This window comes from Notechis scutatus, chromosome 2 (assembly GCF_049901735.1).
Source record: "Notechis scutatus isolate UNSWTSFEM ecotype Mainland chromosome 2, rNotScu1.2, whole genome shotgun sequence".
Taxonomy (NCBI): Eukaryota; Metazoa; Chordata; class Lepidosauria; order Squamata; family Elapidae; genus Notechis; species Notechis scutatus.
Window position 1 is genome coordinate 215762872 of NC_142010.1, and position 25455 is coordinate 215788326.

Genomic DNA, 25455 nt, shown 5'->3' on the forward strand with positions numbered 1-25455 from the left:
GTAAATGGTAGTATTTAGATTAATCAGTAACCACCTCCATTGCTGTCATCTACATATGTAGGGTTCATTTGTCACCAGAGCCACTTGTTGTTTAAAATTAAGATTTATGGATTAAGCAAATATTTTGTCATTCATGATGTGGTTATAATTCATCTCTTTCTGAATAATTATTGTTTCTATTTGGATAAGTATAAAGATGCTGGCATGGTGCATTCTGTCTTGATTACAGAATTGAATTTTTTTTAAAGATAAACACCGTATTTTATTTTGTTTTTTTAATTGATATTGGGGTGCCTTTATAGGAGCATTCAGTGGTTTTATTCATTCACCAAAGGGTTTAATTCTGACCAGACATGTGGGAGATTATGCACAAAAGAGATTGGTATAAGCCATGAGGATATTATTACATCAGAAGCAGAACAATATAGACAAAAAAGAATATAAGAAGATACGTTCACTTTATTGGAGCTATGTTTGGAAATAATTGCTGTTTTATGAGAAAAGGTAGGTTACAACTAACCTCTTGACATTTTCTCTAATCAAAAGAGACAGGAAAAGAAGTGTTCCCATAGAAAATATTTGGTGACCTTTACAGACATTTCATATCCATTCATTTTATAGGCATAAACTTTTTCAAATTTAGTAAATGCAAAGAAACTCCTATTCTTAAAATATTTAATTAGATGTACTCTAAAGCTGAACATGTATGAAAGGTCAGTATTATTTTTATTAAAATATCCTCCATTCTGTTAATAAACAAAATCTTGATCCCAGCTAATGTGAAGCAAACTGTACAACAACGAGAATATTTACTTCCTGCTCATCTGATCACTTGTGCTTAGATTCATCAAGTCATATTTTGCTCTGTGTACTTGTGGTTATTAAAGAGATGTTAAAGTTGTGACCTTTTGGATTTTTAATATTTGTGCATAAATATGAACTGCCATCATCATCATTATATTTTAATCTCTCTCTCTCTCTCGTTACATCACAATTCTTTTCTTTCTATGTTTTGTCCTGTCTAATTACCAAACCATAAAGTTTATTTCTTTCTTTTTAATGCAGAAAATCCATAAGAGATTCTCAGTCATCAGTAAATATAGATATGCCATTCCTCCATTGTAGGTACAATATTGCCAAATCTTTCCATCTGTGTGTACGCATTAATCTTGTTCCAGTTATCATATATAAAAACAGTGTTCCACAACTTTTAAAAAAAATTATTCATCAGTTCCAAAAGAAAAAAAGTAGGGTTTTAACTGAATATTAATATTTTAAATCCTCTGAATCATTGCATTTATGAGCCCAAACTTTTCCATTTTTTTTACCTGCATACCAAGTGCAACAAATGATCCTCCTGGCTTGCATTTCCAATGTAAATTTAAAGAACCTTTATACATCTACTCAATTTTCTCAGTATGGCACATCTACCATAATGATTTTTGAAATTTACATTAACTTTGACCTTATTATGTCACAAGCATCCATGCCATCCAAATCTCAGTTTGTGTTCTTCAAATTCTTAATAAAACACTTTTAATCAGCAATACTCATTCTTTCCTGCAAACCCAAAGAATAAGCTGCAAAATACAATTTCAGAGCAGGTAGACCTAATTCTCCTCTTTTCTTTGCATCTTGCAACACTTTTAACTTTTGGGTTTTTTCCCTCGGCATATAAACTTAGTTATTGTTTAAATGGTACATCAATTGTCAAAACAGGTATTATCTGAAAAAGAAACATCATTCTAGGAAAAAATTCCTTTTTATCTTTAAAAATTTTCTCTACCGGTGACAATTATAATTTCTCCTACCTTAGCATGGCCATATTATAACATAATTGTTTTTAAATAACATACCATTTACATTTTTAATGGTGATACTCAAATATTTATATAAATATTTGCCATATCATCTATAGAAAAGTCTAGTATTTAGACTTGTATGCTGTTCCACACTCTCTGGATGGTTTACAGTGTCAGCATATTGCCTCAACTATCTGTGTTCTCATTCGATATTGGAAGAGGATGGAAGACTGACTCAACCTTGAGCCCTGTCAGGATCAAACTCCAGGCTCTGGGCAGAATTTGCTTGCAGTGCTGCATTCTAACCACTGCACCACCAGGGCTTCTTTCTCATTTATAAAGCCAACTTGATGAGCTTTATGGGAATATAAGGTTTAGTGATACTTAACAGGAAAAAAAGCTAGCAAAAAAGGAAAAGTCAAACTTTAAAATTTGTTTCATTCTATAATAAATCATCTTCCAGAATTGTTGGGATTCTCTACATTGCTACTAGGTGTGAAATTATTATTTTTCTGATTATTGTCTTTCCAGTATTTTTTAAAAAACATGTTATCTATTGTGGTAATCAATTTTGGAGTAGTACACCCTGAATATATTGTTAGGAATGATACTTGAAAGAATTTAACTCTAAACAAGCCTCAGGATAATTCTTTGTGCCTTTTAGAAAGTATTTTGCTATAGCAGTAGCGCCATTAATTTAAAAGTGTGAACACACAAATGGAGAAAATAGTGTAATGATTGATTGAATAAAGCAAAACAGAAGAATGACTGCATTTAACTACAAAGATAGATAGATAGATAGATAGATAGATAGATAGATAGATAGATAGATAGATAGATAGATAGATAGATAGATAGATAGACAGACAGACAGACAGACAGACAGACAGACAATACATAAAGCAACAATACAAGAAATGTCAACATTCAACTGAAAAACATGCATACCGAACAGAATTGCTTGTTCTTTCTTTTAGCTGTCAGGAGCATCTTCTTGCCAAAGGTGACAGTGAATATGATATACATTCGCTGATAACGTGCATTTTTCCCCCAGGAATCAAGTCTATGCTGAAGTTCATCCTAGAAAAGGCTTCCAACTATACTATTGCAATTATTCATATTTCTAGTTAAGAATATTTATCATTTATGCTTATCACCTACTGAAGGTTTATATTAAACAACAGTAGCTCGTATATCAAACATTCTCCTATTGTGGCTCACCTTGAAGCTGACAAAACACTGCTAAAAGAAACAGATAACACTCTTGAGCTGGGCTGTATCAGGAAATAATAAAGTAGCTAAGTAAAAGGAAAAGCTGGCAGGGAGAAGGATGAAGAAAAAGCCCAGAGGCCTGCTGTAGAAATCGAAGACTTTAATAAACCATAGTGTGTTCAGGAATACAGAAGAGAGTCTGTTTTATTCATGAAAGCACAGATCGAAATGGGGCATACCATTGATTCCTCCACCATTACCATAGTCTTCTGAAATGAGGGTACAGTATACATTGTAATTTGCATTGTTTGTTTCCAAAATTCCTTGAAAAAGCATTATCATCAATTAAGGCAATGATTCGATACTAGAGAATTGCTAGGATTTAATGCAAAGATTTTGAAGTGCATTTCATGATCTATCCCAAAAAAAAATGGACAATCTAGTTCACAAGCTAAAACGGGCACGTTCTAGATTTCATGCATTTAAATTTTATTTACAATTATTTGCCAGGGAGATAGGTAGAATTATTTGTATCTGACCTATTTTTAAAAAATGAAACATGAGTTGGTGAGACAAAGTAACCCAGAGAATTTTTAGACAAGCTGAACTAATGCATGGCCATTGGAAGAGTTCAAGGAAGGAAGAATGGCAAGGGAAGAAGGTTTTATAGCCTCTCTTGAAACAATAAAGAGTTTCTTTTATCCAACATGGAAATGGTTGGGTTTGAATTTCTGTTGTCAACCCCTCTAGCGCTATATTGTGCTACTGAAGTTCATGCTTTTGGATTAGCTGCAAAATGCAGAAACTGGATCCTTGGTGCTACAAACTCATCCTTGGTGCCCCCCACCCAGGGTTGGGATTCAAATTTCTGTGGGCATGGCCTAATTTGAGGGTGTAGCTTGCTGGTCACGTGACTGGGTGAGTGTGGCTTGCTGGTCACGTGACTCAGTGGGCATGGCTTGCTGGTCACGTGACTGCCTGGCATGGCTTGCTGGCTGGGCATGGCTTGGTGGTCACGTGACCAAGTAGGTGTGGTTTGGTGGTCACGTGACTGAGTAGTTGTGGCCAGATGATCGGCAAACCAAATACAAGTGGTCCTCACTTAATGGCCGGTTGCTTAGCAAGTATTCTAAATTATGACTTGCCTCCCCAGAGCTACTTGACCTCTTTTTGGAGTTTTGACAGCCATGCCCACACACACACACACACACACTCTCTCCCTTCTAACTGCTGGACCAGGTCATTGGACTAGAATCGGCAAAGCACCTCTGATTAGATTCTAGTAGTGAATAGAATCTAATCAGAGATGCTTTGCCAATTCTTGTTGATTTGTTTTATTTGTGTTTCTTTATTTTGTGTTGCTGAATTGCATTGACATGTGTGTCCCTTCTTGTGCACAGCCCAGAAACTTTTGTGATTCTTTGCAGCAAAAATTACTGACCTCTGGCTTTGCTCTACTTTTCAAATGCTCCACCACTGCCGCGTTCTAGGTGCCGGCCCCACAGGTCCACCCCATTGAGCCCTCTTCACTGGAGGGACCTGCCCAACAAGTCCAAGCAGAGCAGTGCACCAAGTCAATGGGGTGAGCCTGAGAGAGGGAAAGAGAAAGAGAGAAAAGAAAGAGAGAGAGAGAAAAGAAAGAGAGAGAGAAAGAGAGAAGGAAGAAAAGAAAGAAAAAAGGTACAGAAAAAAATGGGACAGACAAAGAAAGAGGGGGGGATGGAAGGAAGGGACAGAAAGGAAAAGAAATAAAGAAGGAGGGAGGAGAAGGATAATATCTATTCTAGTCCAGTCACCTGTTCCAGCAGGGTTAGAAGGGTGTGTGTGTGTGTGTGTGTGTGTCTGTGTGTGTTCTCCTTGTAATTTACCAGTACATTTTGGTTTTGCCTTCTTCAAAATTGGCACTGTAATACATTAGGGAAAAGTAGTTTTTTAGGGTGAAGGTCTGGTCCAGTGGATCCAGTTTAAAGCCTCAACAAAATGTGAGAGCTTCCTGATAGTCTTGACCATGTTTTCTCCACAAAACCTTTAATTAGAAGCCAAAGATGTTTCAATGTGCTGGCAAAGATGCTGGCAAAGATGTTTCAATGTGGAAAAGGGCCTCTAAACTAGGCCTCATTTCAATCTGATGCATCAGGTCTCTCTTATCTCTCTTTCTCTCTCTTTCTCTTGTTCCCTCTCTCTCTTTCCCTCTCTCTCTATCCCTTCCTTAACCTATCTACCTATTTTCTGCCCAGGCAGGCCTGGGCTAATCCTGCATCACCCGATTTCCCCTTTCAGAGGTCCCGGCCCTTAATCTCCCTGTTTCCTCACCCACAACTGCCTCTTTCGTCATCCTATGGCCATGACTTTACCTTCCTCCCGTGGCTGGTTGCTAGAGAAGGCAATCCAGGGCTGAGCCATTGTTGTTGCTGGGCTCCCCACCAGCTCATGTCATCCTTCTCTTGAATGCCTGCAGCGGCCACGTTTTTTTCGGTGCAGCTGGACTTCATAAATTAGGCATGACTCACTTAATCATCTTGTTTAGCAACAGAATTCTGGGGGCAATTGTGGCCGTAAATTGAAGACTATCTGTGCTATTATTTGCTGTAGCAAATAGGAAAGGGTATTTACACTGGTTCAATTGCTGAACCTCATTGATAGAAAACCAGAGACACTGTGGAATGAAATCAGTTTTATTTATTTCCTATATTTATAGCATACCTTAACTGTATATTACTGAAAGCTGTGTTCTCTCTCCTTTCTTCCCCACAACAACTTTGTTAGGTAAGTTGGCCTAAGAGAAAGTGACCCAGGCAGATTTAATCCCCAATTGAGCAATTCATGGTTTCCCAGTTTCTAAGTCAAAATTAAGAACAAAGACCACAGAATTTCAGAGAGCTGTTAGCAGAGACAAGCAGTATTAGAACAATATCTGTAGAGACACTGAAGAAACAGACATAGAAAACCAAGGAAAGTTATCCAAAAGTTCTCTGAACTCAGAAGGAGGTCACAGCCACAAATTGGGTAGTAAAGGATGCTAATGGACAGAGTAACCAGTTCAAAGGAGATCAAACAAAGATGGAAGAAGTACATGAAAATACTATACTGTACAGTACAAATGTCATCATCCTTAGAAGATATTCCTTATATACCCTTTTCTTTCTATGATCAATAATAATTTATGAACTTTGAATGCTGCCCAGCTCTCAATGCCACTCTACCATGCATCTTGAAATCTAGCCCGGTGTAAACTGGAGATGCTGAAGGTGTGGTTAATGACTTAAAATTTGGTGTATTTGTAATTTTGTAAGATGCAAACCTAAACCATCAGGATGGTTAATAGGTTACCTAACCCAGATAATTAGGTTAACTTACGCTGTGCTTCAGCTAACCATGATTTAGTGTGAAAGCCAGAGGTTTTCCTTTGCTTTTCAAAACCTGGCTGCCTTTTTGCTGGAAATCTTGGCGTATTGAGGAGGGGCGCATACATCTTGCCTTCCTCGCACCCCACAACTGCCCCCTGAGAGAACCCCCTTCACCCGCCTGTGGAGGAAGCTTTGTCTCTGGCCACTGCCAGAGGGCTCCGGGTGGCGCCGGGGAAGAAGTCCGGCTTTCCATCTCTCTCGTTCCATGGCTCTGGGCGTCACTTATTTAGCTTTCTGGGTGAGCTGGAGGCAGCGGCAGGCTAGGAGAACTGCCCCACCGCGGGTCCATCCCGTCAGCCACCGGGAGATTTCCTTGCAGCCGGCTTGAGCCGGCCCAGATGGGGACCTGTTGCAGCTCAGTGCGGGCAGCGCTTCCGGGATGGGAAGGGTGAATCCCACCTGCAGCGCTGCACTGAGTCCATGTGCCTGCAAAAAACCTCCAGCCGCGTGTTTTTTTCCGGCGCAGCTGGACTCCAGTCACACTGAAAAAACACATAGCATCTGGATGCTTTTTGGAGCAAAAATTACCAACCTCCGACTTTGCTTGCTCTGCTTCTTCAACGTGCTGCTGTGGCCGTCAGCAATTGTTGTGCACGGTCATGATGTCGCATATGTGCAATAAGGACTGACTGGCCAGAGAACGGAGGAACGGGCGGAGAGGAGCAGGGCCAGGCAGGGGCTCTTTTACCAGTTCTCCAATTACCGGAACGATAATGAACCGGTAGAATCCCACCCCTGGATTGCGCCCTGCAAGGGGGCCACCTCCAGCGTCCCCCTGGCACCTCTTAGCACCCCCCTGCTGCCCCCCTTGCCTCTTAGCGCCCCCCTAAGGCATCCCCCCAGGGGGCAGTACCGCCCACTTTGGGAACCACTGGTTTAAAGTAAGGACTTAAAAGCAAGCAGCATTCCAGGAATTGAAAGTCCCTTTCACAGCTGCTATTCAAACACTTATTCCTGCCAATTTATAGTGAAAACAGATACATCAGACCATGGTATATAAATTGTTCTCCCAGAAGAGAGAGAATAGGGCTGTGTGCATTTTATTCCATGTTGCTTCTACCAACTAAATGGAGCTATGATATTTTCATAGACATTCCAGCAACTGAGGTACTTTCTAGAGGGCACAGTACCTCTATTACAGGTAGTCCTTGCTTAATGGTCATTCACTTATCATACAACAGACGTGTTATTTACAAGCCATTTTGAAGTTGTGGGTGCTACAGCTCCCCCATGGTCATTCACCCATAGGACCAACTGCAGGACACTATAACACCCCCCTGCCTCTCTCCTCCACCCCCCCAGTTCCCGGCAGATCTTGGGCCTATTCCCCACATGCTCATCATCCATCACACATTTACCTTTTGAAGATCTCCAGTCTTCATGTTGGGGAAGAAGGGCAGGCTACAGATCCCTGGGATGCATGGTTGCTTTCTAGAAGTGAACACTATGTTCAGCATGCCCACAATTCTTTCTGGTCATGCCAAAATAATGGCTGCTTCCATAAGGCTGCTGCATGGACCAGGGTAAACTGGTTCTTTTTGCTTAACAAATGCAGTCTGCACAGTAGTGCAGAAAAGCTTGGGAGCTCTGGAGATCTTCAGAATGTAGATGCATGATAGGTGACAGATTATAGGAAGGAGGCCCAAGCCCTGCGGGGGCTCGGTCGGGGAAAAAGGCCTACAGTGACCAGTGGGGCAGGAAGCAGAGCATGGGTTATCTCAGTGGGTTGGGGAGGCCTGGGGTAGATGGGCCTGGGCCTGCGCTAAGACTCCCAGGCTCTCCCCCACACTGGAGGTATTCTCTGCTTACTGACCCATGTATTAGTTAACTACTGTATAAGGGAGAGCAGGAAGTGGGATCGTTAAGCAAGGCTTAAAACGCAACCACAAATCTCAATTAAATCCCAAATTGCTTTTGTTTGTTATGCCTTCAAGTCAGTACTGACTCTGGCAACTGCCTGGACAAGTCCCTACAGTTTTCTTGACAAGATTTTCTGAGGTAAAATGGCAAATTTCTTTGCCATTGCCTAGTTCCTAGGGTGAGATAGAATGACTGGTCACAAAGCTGACCTTGTGCCTAAAGTGAGACTACACCTTATAATCTCCTGCTTTCAGGCCTGTTGCCTTAACCAGTAAACCAAATTGTCTCTGTCTTCCAATTATTAGACATTAAAATTTAAACATTGGAAATTGTTCTGTCATGATCCTTGATCCTTCTTTCGGCAGACCATATTTCATATAAATTTTAATTTTTCATGTTAAGGAATCACCTACCATTATTTTTTTTTCTTCATTCTTTTTATAGGACACAATTGCATCACATTTCTCTTTTGGGATCCTCCATCTTATCACCTGCTTTGCAAATATCTTATCTCCCAATCCTCATAGTCTATATCACTCTCAGAAGTTGAAAATTGTGAGTTCCAGCAGCAATCTTCAATTAGCTAGCTTTTTAGGCAGCCAGTTAAATTACTCTAACCAGCCAATTAGTAAATAGTTTATTAAAACTATATATTTTGTATCTCATTTATTAATCAAGCTGACATATTAAACACTTCTTTAATATATAAGTTAGCCTTAAAAATAAATGAAATCATAGATTTATCATACAACCAACTGAGTAATCTTACCATTATAGTAGTTGTTCACCTAGGGCTCCTATATCTGAATTGCAAAAAAGAAAAGCTGATTACTGAATGGCAGCATAGTGCTTTTGTTCCTATCTAGTGGTTATATGGATTTATGCAGCCCAGATACAATATCCCTAAGTCAGCTTTTAGCTAGGATTGAACTTACAGAGTAAACTTAATGTAAGAGCACCATAAATGCATACAGAAAACATATTGTGTTATTGTCATTCTCCAATATCAAATCTCATTATCATTCCACATAGCCCAAATCAAACCTTGGAAAATACCTGATATTTGAAGTAACAAACCTGTTTAGTCCTATATAAGAAGTAAACCTATGTAGGAAGATTCTGTCCTTTTATGTATTGGCTTCTTGTATTTCCATTAATCTTGTCAAGCTTGATAATTATTTTCTACTTCTATCTATTTGCTATTCAATGAGGTAATCAGATTTTATTTGTCCTCATTGATTGATTCTTCTTGCAGTCTAGGTTATTCTTAGTAATGGCCTCCAGATCCATAATTCAAAGGAACCAATCTTTTTTCTCTCACTTTTTATTTGAGAGTCTAGATTTCACAACCATACATTACCATACTTTAACAATTCTGATTATTGTGAATGAAATGTCCTCATTTTCACACCTTTGTATATCATTAGTCATCTGTAGGACTAATTTCATCTTTATTTTCAGCTCCACCTTCATCTCTTCTTCAGTCCAAGGAACTTCTTCTCAGTCAACAGTAATGTAACCTGATCATGCAGGATGACATTGCCATGTTTGTCATAATACTTAGCATTGACCTGTAGTTTAGTCTTCTGAATGCCTTTGTTTGTTTTCAACCTCCCGTATTGTTTTCTGGTGCCATTTCTTCTATCACTACCATTCTAATAATATATTTGCTATATAAATTAAACAGATGTATAGACAATATACATTCTTGTGACCTTCCATACTCCAAATCACTCTTTTTTCTCCAAATCCTGTTCTTGTGTTAGCTTTTTGTTCACTGTAAAGATTCTGGATTGAATAAGTGGGTATTTAGGGCAGCCTATTTGCTTTAAAATATTCTCAATACTGGCAAAATCTTGTAACGAGAGGCTTTCCTATATTCAATAATGCAAAGGCAACCCACCCCCTACTTCTTGCTCTTTCTTTTATCTATTTTGTATTATCTATATAAATCTCATATTAAGCAGTCTCCTTTGAAATCTTCCTGTTCATTTAGCACAGCTCTAATTGGCAAGTAATAGGAATAGTGCAACTGTTAATTTATGCATTCTCTTTTATTTCTGTTCTCCAAATTTGATAGATACACGATTTTTTCTAACTTCCAGGCGAGACAATTTTATTCTATAATTTTGACATAAGAGTTTTTAAACTTTAACTATTTCTTCTGAAGTTTTTGTAGTTCAACCTGAATGTCATTTGTGCCTGCTGTTTTTCCTGTATCAAGGATTATTTATTTCCTATTGTACCCAACATTCTTGGGGAAGAGGTTCCTACATCTATTCTGTTTCAACAAACATTTGTCATTCAAAGGATTCAGTGAGTGAGTGTGTGTATGTGTATTCTTTACTTTGCTTCTATCAGATCTATTCTATGATTACTCCTTAAAATTCCTTCATTGGCTCTAAGTTATCTTGTAATTTCTTTCATCCTATTTCAAAAGCACTTGTTTTCCTCTGTCTATTGAGACTTTTTTCCTGATCCTTCCTTTATACTGAAAGTATGTATTCAGTTATCATGCATCCTTCTTGTTGCTCAAGGCTTTCATCCACTCTTTTCCTGCTTATCATGATACCTTTGATTGGAAGCCACAATCTTTTCCTCTTGTTCCAAATGAAATAAAAAGAGATGACATTGTTTTTCAGTTTTGCACCTCTTTGTGAAATACTTTCTTTTTAACATTTGTATAGAACCCTCTCCTGGGTGATCCACATAGAATTCTTCCATAAGATTTTTTTTTTTTTTTTGAAAAAAATCTGGGAATCATTAATGCAAGGATTGTATTATTTTTATTTGTGTGTGTGTGTGTGTTTTGTGAATCCTGTATTGATTAAGATGTTGTGCATCAGTATAGGGCCATCATCTTATAAATATCATTAAATTAATAATTACCTGTGAATATTTTTTTGCACTTGTTTTCACAGCATCTTATCACTTTTTAAAACTCTTCAAGTTTATTTTCTCAGAATTTAAATATATTAAAAGTATTCCTTATATCTTATTTCATATTTATATTATACTGCTGGTACAACCACTTTCATTATTTTGTGGAACTATTTAACACCAATGGCCTGTTCTATTGTATTCTTGAAAGTCTCGTGAGTTACTAGACTGCGTTTTATTTTCTATTTCGCATTATTCTTTTTCATATTGATGTCCATAAAATAAGGGCATCTGCAAAGTCTGCTATGCAGACATCTAGATTCAAAGGATAACATGTGATTTAGTGTATATATGTCTTGAACTTACATTTTATGTGGATTACAGCCATTCCAAATATTTTATTCCAGGTTTATCCAACATTTCCATTTTCATCACTGCAGGTACTATTATAGTCTTTCTTAATATTTCATTTTGAACTTTTTGCAGTTTGTCACATAATTCCCTGTTGGGTTTGTGGTAAATTGCATAATAGTGATTTTTATTGAATATTATGTCGACTAAATATGAGTCCAAATTAATTAATTATATTCAATAAATTTGAACGTTTTATTTTGAGTCTTTGCAGAACTGTGAAAATTACAGCTGATACCATTTCATATTTTATATTTTATAAACTTGAAATGTAATTACCCTATGGGAAAAAATAATTCTGTAAAGATTGAGAATATTCTTTAGCAACTGAATTAGGTGAAGTTTAAATAGAAAATGGTAGAAAATTGGGTGAAATTTAAATAGAAAATGGTAAAGTTAGGGAAAAATTGAAATTCTGAACAGAACTATTTATTTTAGAAGGAAGGTCTACACTATAATTTTTCTATTGCAGGTCCAGCAACTGTTTCTGAAGGCAATAAGCAAAGACTTCCTTGCAGCATAGTTAGCTTAAACTAACCTAAAATCCTGCCAGCCTTATCATATGGTTTACAACAGCAGATCATGGAGCAATCCTCCCCTTTTTATCTACTTCTAGCCCATTTCATTGAGGGCCGCATCAGGATTGTGTTTGACCTTGGGAGGCTGGGTTGGGTGTGGTCACTCATGGCGGGAGCGTCTATGGTGGGCCAGGTGATCTGCCAGCAAAATGGGCTCCCGAGCTCTGTTTCGGCTGCAACCTCTGCCAGCAAAAATGGAGCTCGGCTGGGCCTCACATTGCCTTCCCAAGCTCCATTTTTGCTGGCAGAGGCACTGCAAGCCAGTCCTTCACTGTTTCCAGGGTGGCCCCATAAGGCACATCTAAGCACCCTGCGGGCTGGATCCGCCCCCTGGGCCTTGATTTTGACACTCCTGTTCTAGCTTATAAATTGGGGTTTTCATGTGGATTTCACCTTTGCTCTCATTAAGTTGGTTCTTTCAGGCTCAAAATATATTATTATAAATTTTCTTAAAACAATCTTTGTTAAATATTTTTTCTTTTCCAATTGCTTTATTTCAATTAATATATGTAGTTGGTACTCTGAGCTTTCCAGATCGTTATTGATTGGTCTTACAGGGTGTGCATATATGTTTATGCATGATCTTTTTTCATTCATAATTCTGAAGGTATCCAGTACCATTAACAAATAAATAAAAGAAATGAAAATGTAGGGAATTAGTAGCCTTCCAAACACCTCAGTGAAAGATAAATTGCTTTTGTCTTAAGAGTGTTTCTGATATTTACAGTTAATTTAAGTTAAATGGTATTTGCAATGTAGCTAATAATATTTCTTTCTTTACTTCGTGACACAGTCTTGAGATCCTTATTCTGCTCAGTGCCTACATTTTCTTGCAGCACTTTTCTTTTCCATTAATTATTAAAAGAATAGCACTGCATAAAATATTGATTGGTTGCCTGACATTCATTTCAGAACTATACACAGAGCAAAAAGGTAATACAAGTCTTTTCAAGAGCTTTCTCTCCTCCGTTTTTGTAGTATATAAACAGAGACTTAAAATATTTATTTTACTATCTTGGTATTTTAACATTCTCAGGTACAACAGCTATTTAGCTTAATTCTTTTCTAATAGCAATATTTTTTATTAAAATTAGCATTTTACAAGTTAAAATTTGGAAATGTCTTAAAATGAGACAGTTTGAATGGCAGTTGGTATCCCAGAAATATGCTGACTAAATTATTGAGAGAATAGTGAGAGTCTAGTTTCCCACATGGAAATTGTGAAAGTGCTATTCTTTATCTCACTTATTTTATATAGCTATTTCAACTGCAAGACTTAAATAGCCTATTCTAGAAAGTGCAGCAAGCCCTAGAGGGAAAGTCATACAGCACAATAATCTAATCTTTAAAATAAATCCCTTGAGTCAAACTCAGTTCTTGGTGGCTACAGAGATTTAACATGCTTCTTTTTTTGGCAACATCATAGATGCTGTTTGCCAAGTTATTGTTTTCTGTTATGCTTTTTTTTTCAATTCCCAGTCTCAGCTTTATTAAAAATATATGATACATAAAGCAATATCTTATGTAGCTCTCACTATTTATAACAACATTAATGGTTTTGTAATTTCTTATAGCATTGGCAAGAAGTGTATGGCCAAAGAAAAAAAGACAGAGACCATTCTTGACATATGCTATAACATTTCTTTGCTATTAAAAATTCTCATTCCCATAACCTTTAGCAGAGTGAAATGCTATATCATAAGGCAACATTATATTAGTGCCCATTTGAGTATGTCAAATGGGCACTTATAGAATGCACCCCAAATCCAGGACTCATGACTCTCATGGAATTTAAATTTGGAAAATGTTATAAAATGTGTTTATTTATATAGCATATGGCATATACAGAGATATAAGTAATTTTAATTATTTGGTACTTGTTTGTGTGTGTGTTTGTGTATTTTATGGGGCAAATTCTGACATTTTTAAAAAATGGTGTCTGGCAATAACTAGAACTGTGCAGTGCAATGAGATAAAGAATAATTGAAGAGAAATCAAGTATGACAACAATATTTGAACTAAAGACTAAACTATTAGAAGTAAAAGGAAAGAATATAACATTGGTTTATTTGATCAGAGATAAAATAAGACATTTTTTCCTTAATGTTCTGGCAATCTATTTTGCAGATTTTGCAGAATCTGAAAATATGTTTTTGCTAATAGATAGAGGATAGGATATGGGATGAAGAGATTTCTGTTTAACCTTATAGGTAATGAAGAATTATTACATTTGTTTATAATTGTGATGAAGGTAGAAAGTCACTTTTTTATATTACTTATTTTTTCCTGTATTATTTATTATTTGTTTCTGTTCTCTTGTTTACGTTTGTACTAGTTTTTACTATTGCAATTAAATTTCTTAATGAAATAATAAACATAAAAATTATATTTAAAATGAATTATAAATAAGTGCTTCATGTACACTTAAACACTTACTTTAGCCTTCTGTCCTTACAAGGTCGATAAAATAAAGACCCATATGCAATATGCTGACTCTGTAAAACCATTTAGAAAGGGTTGTAAAGCACTGTAAAGTGGTATATAAATCTTATTGCTATTGCTATTCTGCCTTGGTCTGCAAACCATTACAAAACTATGCATATGCATATATGTATACATGTGTGCCACATTCATAATTTGTGGATAACCTGTTTTCCAGAGAAATCCAGTAACATAATTTTGGAGAAGAATGATTTTCCTTGATCTTTTTATGGAGTGTACCAAACTCTAATCCAGCAATTTCTCTACCTGCCAGCATCTAGCCATACATTTAATAAGATAAGAAAAATTAGCTTATTTACTTTGAGAACAATAACCATAAAGTATGGGAAAATGTATTTATGACCAGAGTTAAAATAGTAATTTAATAAAAGCTTTCTTTGTGGTCATTGAAATGCACTCTTAACATTTCTGTAAATATATCGTACAATGGTAGCAAGATTACATAGGCATATGGATGCATAAGAATATAAAGAACAAAAGTTTTCTGACATCAATTTACTTTTTCTGACTTATCTGTTCCTTATAGTTGCATGGCAGCTACTCCCTGTAGAATATAAAAACATGAAGCTCTTAAAATGTCACTTTAAATTAAAGCCAATATGTTTCAATTGACTAATTTATTTATATTCTTGATGTAATTTTCAAAAGTGAACTGACAGTTTAGCTGTGCGTTTCTTTTTCCATCAAGGAAGTAACTGATGGGACTTTATTCAGCAGAAGTGGATATTTTTGCTATGCATAGCTTTTTTTTTAATGATTTGGAGTACATATAGGTTAGGGATACTATTTATTATTTCATACCAGCTCAGGAAAACTGAAAAACTCTTTTCTGTACAATCTGGGATTCCTTTTATTTCTCTGTTTTTGCACCCCATTTTAATATTACTAACATGCTGTTCATTTTATTTACCTTATTTTATTGGTTTTTTTTAGTCTATTAAAATTTTAACATATTGTATAACTCTGTTGTGATGAAAAAATGAAATTAGAGGCCCATAAAGAAAATAAAATGTAAAGATAAGACAGAATGCATTAGCAGTTATTTATATATTTACTGAGTATAATTCTTTATGGAGTAATTTATTTATGATTTTAATTCATATAGTCTCCCATTTTAAATACATGACTTTGGGGAATTTTCAACAATTCAAAACAAAACAAAAAGCATACAATATAAAAACACAACCTACAAAGTTACCCCTGCATGGCCACAGAAACAGGAAGCAAGTTCAAAGTCCAACAGAGGATATAAATCTCTCCCTCTCTCACCCATGTGCTCATTTTTTGCCCAGGACCATGTGGTCCTGTCCACCATTAAACCATCCTTCCAAGCAGTCTCCATATTTCCAGTGTCTTTCTTCCCACTTGGAACTTAACCCAGATGGACAATTCTTCCAGTACTATGAAACATTAATCTTGTGTTATAATTTTAATTAACATGGAAATATGTTTATTAATAATAGTTAAGGAGTATATGCTGTCATTTGTATTCAAGTGTATATTGCATTTTAGCTGTGTGATGTTTCTTTGATCTTAGTGAAAACTTTGCAAAGAAGGCCTATTCAATTTTGGAATTTAAACTCTTGATGACTGCATTTCAAATTACAATATAACATGATTAAGGAGGGGACTACATCTCTTTCCAGAAAAGTAATTAACTGGTAAAAATGTCTTTCACACATAGATGTCATTGAGTAGACATATTGGATACTCTACAATGAACAGTTGAGCATAATATAATAGCAAATGTAATGTTTAATGACTCATTAGGCAACAAGCTCCTTTGTAAGATAAATTTAATATGAAGATTGACACTCGGTTCTATTTCACAAAAATAAAGTACTTTACTCTCAGGATAATCTGTTACTTTTATATATCTTACTACCCAGCTGTAAAATTGTAGCATGAGCAAGCTAAACATTCATTGTATATTCTGCTGGTCCATTTGTAAAAATGTGTTATGTAACTATAAGTGAAATTGATGATTAAGTAAGAATTCTTTCCACTGTAATGCTGGTGCTACATTTTGTAGCATTTCACAGTTCGTCAAAATATTTTTATATATAAATGTTTCTTGATAGGAAAGCAATAAGCCTAAACATCTTACTTTCACCGCCCTCCAATTTGTTCAGTTTCATCCCACTGGTGTTTCATGTAGCAGTTTCAACTATAGTCTCTTTATATGTGTATTAGTGCAGACATTATTATGCTAATGCAGTGCTATTTTAGATTTGTTTTTGTGTTGATGGTAAAAACATTAGAGTGGTTTTCCTTATTTTTAATAAATATAAAAATATTGTTAATATATTGCAAATCCTTGTATTAAATACTACATGTGTCATTACATCCAATGCCAATGATTATTACTAAAAACCAAAATCTTATATAATTAAAAGAAATTTTTTAGAAACAGAGAGCACACTGCATTTTAATGATGTATTTCTTTAATCTGAAATTACTATTTTCAGGTACAACTAAAAACCAGTTTTTCAAGTCAGTACATAATTCGTACTCAGCCTACAAATGCATGCCTGTCCACACTTGAATGTGCAGCTATTGCCCTAGCCATTGTGGAAAAAAATGATGCAATTAAAGAGGTAGGTAATTTTAAAGTCATGTACTCTACTAATGGAATAACCAAATGCAAGCTATACTTATGTTTTTTTAAAAAAAAAAAAAAAACACAGGCTGTTTTACTGGCCACGGTTCAAATTTTACACTCCATCTTTTTTTAAATCTTCCTAATTAAGAGCTGTAGTACATTTAGTTTAGAAAACCTGGCAGAAAGGAATACCATTCTCTTAAGGTTATTTTTTACCCCACCTATTCTTACATTAATCTTGCCACTCCTGTTCATATGCATCATCCCACTTCTTTGATAGACCTAGAAAGCTTCTTTTTCAACATTGTGTACTGTTGGTCCACTATGGCACAAAGCATGTAAAATCAATTTTCTTGGCTTTCACTGTCATTTGGTTAGCTAAATAAAAGGGGTGTGTGTGTGTAATGAAGTAAAGGAGAATTTGGAAATAATTCAAAGAAAGAGTCAATAATGTGTCTTTATACCAAGCATATGAGATTAATAGAACACTGATTTGTTGCTTTTGTTGCATAACTTTGTTTGCATTTTTTAAAACAATTATTGTTATGATGGCACTGGACTATGATCCAAGTTATGGTGACACATGGACTATGACCAGTTCCTGAATAACCAAACATTGCAGCCCCCCTCCAGTCACATGATCACGATCTGGGCACTTGGGAATTCTTTACAACTGCATTGCTTAGCAATGGAAATTTCCATCCCAGTTGCTATTATAACTTGAGAAACCTTGAATTTTCACCTTTCAATCCATATAATGTGGATGTGTGGGTTTGAATAAATATAGAAATATATGTTAAAAGTAAACTATTGCTTCATTAAATACATTGCTTAGCTGTCATTTGATTATATATCTGTTTACTGATGCATCTGTTATGCATTACTGAGATCAGTTTAGCAAAAGTGCATTTTTTTTCTCCATGTAGCCTACAGCATTAGTTTAAGGTTGGCAGATTTCTTTAGCTGAATGAATCTCCAGTTGAGCAGATATAAGAGGAAGGAGAGAAAGAAAGCAGGTATAAGATTTGCAACCATGTAACAGCAACCTAATCTTGTTTCTTTATTCAGAAATATGTCTCTCTCACTTACCGAGGCTTCCAAAAATTGTATTTGAAATTGCACTGTCCTTCTGTGTCTCCTTTGCTTTTTAACCACTTTTTTCTTTCATATTTTTTCTTCTCTCTGTTATTTTAGTGTCATTAATCCCTCTCCTAACTCAAAGATCTGACTGCAGTTCCTTGTGTAACTGCTGTTTAACCAACAATTATGATAAGACTTAGAAACTAGTCCTCTCATCATATATGTGCAAAGGGAGTTTGTAAAGATAAATTAAAAAAGGAAAAAAAGGAAAACATTTAGTCTTCCTTTACCATGAGAAAGGAAAATAAATATGTGAGCTTTGTAAAAGAATATTTTTGAATATTTGATGGAGTTACAATTTATATACCACATGTAGCTTGGGATATTTGTTCCTTCACACAGCCATGCTAAGTTTTGAGTAAAAGCAACATTGACTATCCTGAATGTCTATTTTTTTTTTCAAAGAAGAGTAGAGGATTCTTGATATGAGGAAGACATTTGGTATAAGACTAAAGTACAAGACTATGGCAAACCTTTTAGAAACAATAGCTGAGGGATGTCAGATTCATGTCACGGCATCATGTGATGTATCGGGACTTTTTTCCCCTTTGCTAAACTGGGCAGGGGCGGGGCCAGAATGTGACACATCCAGCCCACAGGCCGTGAGTTTGACACCCCTACAATAGATCATGTTTGTGATCAAGAAGGGAAAAAAGATAGAACGAGTAGGTATTGGCTGGGATAGAAAAGCGCTGAATAATTTTGTCTCCTCCAACCACCTTTCCCATAGCAGCTGATTAACCTTTCCTAAGTTAAAACATGGATCTCAAATCCCATTTTATTTTATCTCCCTGATAAACCTGCACTCTCTGTAAAGATTAAATTGATTGTCTCATTATTGCTGAGGCAACTGATACTGGACAGATCTTGTTGCTGTACCTTCAAATTGATCTCAAAAATATTGTGATGAAAATCCACATACCACACATAATTATGAAAAATAATATATGAAACATGAAATACGTTAGAGAATATAAAATGTGAGGATTTGGTTGTGTGTATAATTTGGAATTATTGACAGTTCTAGATTTACCTCCTGCTACCCCTTCATCTATTTTTCAGTCTGTCCTGTTAACCAGATTTGCACTTGCTATCATTGTTGTAGAATGCTTATAATCTTATTTTAGTCAAGTGATTAATAGTCCTGCATGAAAATAATTGCTTCACAAGTTATTTTTCAAAATGACCTAAGCAAACTTGGTAATCAACATGAAGATTAAAATGTATCTGTAAGGCTACTCATAAATATGTAGATATTTATATGAGATAAAAAGTATACATTATCTCAAAACTTTTGCCATAGGAGCTATTTCAATCTACCTAACAGCTTATAATTGCCAAATGCCATTAGAAGAATTTGGCTCATGACAGCCCTAGAGATTAAGCTTATTTTACTAGATCAAAGAAGAACAATAAGACATTAACCTTTGTTTTAAAAAGCGATCCCACTGCTTTATGATGGAAGACTCTGTCAAAAGACTAAAATGCTTTCCCTGCACTTTGCCTTTTGGACATGTCACTTGAAATGGCTGTCAGCTTTTCCAGATATCCTCCCCAAAATGATTTTTTAACCTAGAGCTTATTCCTTATTGCAAATCTTTAAATTAAATAATTTGAAAGGGCTTTTATAAAACTCTTTAAATACATTAGAATATAGGCAATATTCTGTAAAACATAGGTTTATCATGTAGCAAAAAAAAAAAAACCTCATCTGAATTTTTGAAAGAGGTATGTGTCATGTCATAATGAAACTGTAAAAATTATAAAACTTTGGAGAGTTCACAGAAATAGAAATCAATCAAGTCCTTTGTCTTATCACCACATAACATCTTTTTATTTTTAATTATTCATTAAATTGATATTCTGCTTTTCATTGAGGCGGTCAAGGCTGTCATGGCAAATGTTCCATCCTGCTATCTTTGTCCCTTGCCCAGAGTCACCCAGTGAAATTCTGAAGCTGAGTATGCACCAAAACCTGGCCCTACCTTTTCTGAGTCCAATATCTGTACACAGTGTGATACTCAGTCTCTCAATTAGTACTTATCACTGAAGTAGTATGCAATCTTCAACATCACTTTTCTGCTTAAAAACAAATATTTTACAATGAAAACAATTTCGACAATGAAGTTGGCAGAGGTTATTATGTTTTTTTTAAAAAAAGTAATAAAAATGGAAACGGGTAATTGTCTTTTTAAGTAATGTTTAATCTAAATTATTTTTGTACATAAAAGATAAATAAAAATATACAGTAAAGAAAAAAGGATTAAGAAAAAATTAAAAAAGAGAAACAGTGTCAAGAGCGAAACAGTAATAAAAACTGATTATGTAAAGAAACAGGAATCAAACAAAGAAAGCAATCTCTTTCCAACAGTTGTAAATAATGTAATTGTTCTACTTCTCTCAAAAATTCCTTCAAACCCTTTATTCAATCCTTTTTCAATAATCAAATCCAGAAATTTTCATTTCACTTTTCTCCATTTTCAGCAAAAAAATTCATAAAGGTTTTCTAGTCTTTTATAGAAGTACTTATTTTTGCCCCTGACCAAAGGGATCATTTCTGTCATTTTCACACTCCATTCCTCTATGATGGGTGTGTCAGTATTTCTACATCATTTTGCAAATAATAAACTTGTTGCAGTCACTATATAGAAAATCAATTTTCCATAAATCTTTTCTAATTCACTATCCATATGTCCAAAAGTTCTGGTTTTTTCCCCGTCATAATCTTTAAAATGATTTGTATCCAGATGTATGTATTTGTATTTTTTGGCTTTTTCACAAGTCCACTGCCTGTTTTTCACATTTCCAACATTGATTTGAAGTAGCTTTATATGTCTTTGATATTTTTTTCTAAGTCTTATGTAAAGGTACATCTTTATGTTATTCCCATCATATCATGGGGTCCGCAGGTACATAAAAATTATGTACATAAAAAGGTACATCCTTTTATAAAAATTATTTCTTAAACTATAGCATAATACAAATTTCATTCCATTCATCCACATTTTGTCCCATTTGGCTGTCTGCATATTATAATGAAAATTAAGTGCCCATTTTATCAATCTTTAGCCTGTTCCTCTTCCATTCAAATCTTAATGAAGCTTTATACATTTTACAATCACACGTTCATCATTTCTATATAATTCAGTTTAAATTTCATTTTATATTGCTAAATTCCAGTATATTTTATCTATATTAAATCTTTCTTTTAAACGTGCAGATGAAAACCTTTGAAAATTAATTCAGTTGTTCTCATGGCATTATCTTAATTTCTCCATTTTCCTGTACTGATAAATCTTGATAATGTTAAGCAGTACTCCTTTTTCCACTGTTTCTTTTCTATAAAAAGCTTTCTGTACTGAAAGAAATGAGGTATTTTCGAGCATAGCCCTTACTTGTATTTATTCCATATTCTTAATATGGTACTTTCTACATAATGTTTTCTTTTATATCTACATTAATTTTAAGTTTGAAAAGCCATAAAAACTAATGCCAACCAAATATCAGGTTATATTCTTCAAATTCTTACATTATTTTATTTTTCAGCAACAGTCACTCTTTCATCCAAACCAAGCAGCAGGTTGCAAAACATAATCTAAAATCAGGCAATCCTAATGCTTTTTTCTTCTGCATATTATATTTAGCCCTTTATTTTTTTCCTTGCCATACAAATTTGGACATATCCTTTTTCCATTAATTAAAATTGTATCATTTTTCAAAAAAGATATTTTTTCAGAAAAATGATGGCCCGGATTGTTTGGGACAATAGGCTGACTCTGTAAACTGCTTAGAGTTGGCTGTAAAGCACTGTGAAGTGGTATATAAATCTAAGTACAATTGTTATTGCTATCTGTTAAGAACTTCAAGAACTAAAATGAACAACAGGCAGAAGTGGAGAGCCTTGTCTTGTACCTTTTTGTGTGCTACAGGATTAATCAATTTGCCATTGACTGTAATTTGTGCTAGATTTGTTGTATATATCGATCTCACCCATTTAATAACGCTTTCTCCAAATTTCATATTTTCCAAAATTAAATAGAAAAATTTATTTCAAATTGTCAAATATTTTCCCCATATCAATAACAACTTATTTTTCATTATGGTGTCAATTTCTGATGTCATCTGTCAACTGTCTTTTAGATAAGAAACCACATTGGTTGTCATGCATAAAGTCCTTCAGAATTGTTTTCATCCTTTTGACTAAAATAATGCTAAATATTTTATAATCCTTGTTCAATATTGATACTGGTCAGTGTTTTTGTGTGTGTAAAGAAGCGGGAAATTAAAGGTAACTGGCACACAACTGGGAAATGACACCAGAGAGGAACACAAAATTATTGTGGTTGGTCAAAAAAACAAAACAAAGCGCAGTGGCAAAAAACCTCAATATTATTGCCAGGGAAACTACATGATGTAACAATGTGTCAGCATGTTGCTCAGGGGAGTCCATTGTATTATCTCTACTTGTACTTTTTACAGAGACAATTTTGTACTTTCAGGATTTATAACTGTGTCATCAGAAATGATGTCCTTCTTGTAATTAGCATTATGGAATTGTAGTGGAAAATATTTTGTATACAATAGATTCTTTGCCCAAAAACTTCTAAATTAAATATTTCCCTTAATTTACTATTTCTAATTTATTTAGCAAGAATTAGTAGAGGAAGCTAAACTCATTCTTAGTAGTAACATAGTACTAAGCAGTTCGGCGTGTAACCCAACAGAGAAAAGTGTGAAACTGAGATTGTAACTGCTTTTAAAATCATGCTTGAAATTGTTTGACTGGCTTTTTTTTTAAAAAACAGGAATATATTCCACATCTTCAAGAAAATTAATTCATAGATTAATATCACTTCCAAGTAAATATGCTCAGAAGCAAGATATTTATTTAACTTCATACAACTACAGGCCTAGGTAATTTATGTCTAGCTTTAAGTTGTCTTTTGTCTTCTTTTTTTCTAAACAGACTGTACTTCGTCCTCTTCAAGCTCTTTGTGCTTTCCAGATCCAGCATGGTGCCCAAGTCCATCACAGCAAGGAGCATCTTCTTAAAAATGGTTTATATGACAAACCAATGCCAAAAAATAAACGCAAGCTCAGGAGAATGGAACTTTTAGTGAATAATGTTAAAATTTAGGGGTATCATATAGATTTATTATTAAAGATTTTTATTCCTTTTAGCTAATGAAGTGGAGTTGAGTATGGATTTGATCCAAATCCATAAGATGAAACAGATTTACGTGGCTCCCTGCCCAGAATTTAAGAGTGATACAAAAGCAAAAATGCCTGAAGCTTTTCAAATTTCTGCCTGAATTTTTCATGATAATGATGAAGATGAAGCAAGAAGGAATATACTTTTTCATATGTGTTTCATTTTGACTTAAATTAAACCATAATTTGAATATTTTTCTCTTAATTTCTTACTAAAGTGGACATGTAATATAAATATTGATATGTCAGGTGGATATTGGTACTGTAAATGATGGAAATCCTAGTAGACATAAGAATCCAGAATTAGTTAACAAACCTGTTTTGAAATAAATGTATATTGGGGCCTAGATTTTCCTATATCATTAAAGCCTGGCAAAAAAAGTAGACATTCCAATCTTAAAACAACCAGCAAACAAAGAGTATGAGTCATTCTCTTTTTTCTATGACGTTGCAAACAGACCATGGCATGAAAGCACAAATTTTATTATGGTGATTACATTCTATTTTTCTTAGTGGTATTGTTGCGTTTATGTCAAAAGATTATATTTTTATATGAATAGTGCATTTTTATCCAATTTAAGAACTATTGTAACATAAATTAATGATTAAGAAGATGTAAAATAATACCTTGAGTCAATATTATGTATCTATCCATGCAGTTTGTCTAGAGTCTAGTCAAAAATAAAATCAATATTTCTGAAATTATAAATTGCAACTAAAAACTGCTAATTTGGACAAAGAACATTGCCGTTGTATAGACAAAACACCAATAACTGGAAAATTACTAGAAATTAGGCATTGTTTGTATTGATGAGAATGGTACCATTCTCCATCACGCTGCTCTAGATTCCAGCATTGGGTATAACTCCGCCCTCTTATGACGTGAGCTGAGTCTGCCACTATAAAAGGTTCACCTCTGCTGAGAGCCCCAGCTTTTTGACTCAGCTCTTGTACATATGAGCTATTGTCTCCGGATCTGAGTTAATTAGCATTCCTCAAAACAAAAGCATTGAAAAAAAAGAAAAAAAGAATAATCAAGATCGAGAGGCGTTCTCAGGGCTCTGGTAGAGCTTCACTCACGAGGAGAGCGGGGATCCACTCTCCTCCAGTTGCAGCTACCTCAGCAAGGTACTGACACGCAGACAGTAAGTGCAATCGGCCAAAATGCCGCAGAACCTCCCTCAGACTTGCCAGAGGCTAGTTAACATCACAACAGCCTCCCATGCAGCTTTTCCTTGGGCCGCACGGCTTGTAAAAACCTCCCAAGGCTGCACAAGTCTTCCAGAAGATTTATTAGGCCATAAACTATCAAAGTTTTACAATAGCTGCCCTCGTGGTCTCTGTAGCGTTAGGCCCGATCCCAACCAACCTCCCTTCTACTGCTGCATCGATTGGAGGGGCAATCTTTCTTCTGTGAAGATATTTATCCAGCCATTATAAATTGCCAAACAATGGCCACAGCACGAAGCCCCAGGGATTCAAAGGTGCAACAGGGATCATCGAAGGCCTCAAGGCCCTTCACCTCGTGGCTGGTGACTATTTTGTGATCGAGTTCCTCCGGGCGCCATTTTTTAGTGGGCCCCAAGGCAGTGATCCTATCTCTCTCTTGGCCATTTAGCTAAGAAAACATCATCAGGAGGAGCTGACAGCACCTCCGGTGTTTCTTCCTTGAGCAATGGAAATAAATTGGGCCCAGCCAGGACCATCAGGCATACAGAGCATTCAGACCCTTCAAGCCCCCAAAAGGGTTATGAAAAGAAAATGACCACGAGGCCGTTCAGCCAACAGGGAGGCCGCAGCAAAGATCAAGGCCAGGGCCCTAGCCCCCAAAAAGGCCTCCAAGTCTGAAC

At 35.4% G+C, this 25455-nt stretch overlaps 1 protein-coding gene across 1 annotated transcript in view; it reads left to right on the forward strand.

Moving 5' to 3' along the window:
• DTWD2 (DTW motif tRNA-uridine aminocarboxypropyltransferase 2) overlaps positions 1-24307 on the forward strand; it is an 84465-nt gene extending 60158 nt beyond the window's left edge. The window contains exons 5-6 of the mRNA XM_026673552.2: positions 17121-17249; positions 23361-24307. Coding sequence (XP_026529337.1) covers positions 17121-17249; positions 23361-23531 — 300 coding nt within the window. The 3' untranslated portion in view covers positions 23532-24307. The remainder of the gene's footprint in view (positions 1-17120; positions 17250-23360) is intronic.
• The last annotated feature ends 1148 nt before the right edge of the window (positions 24308-25455 follow it).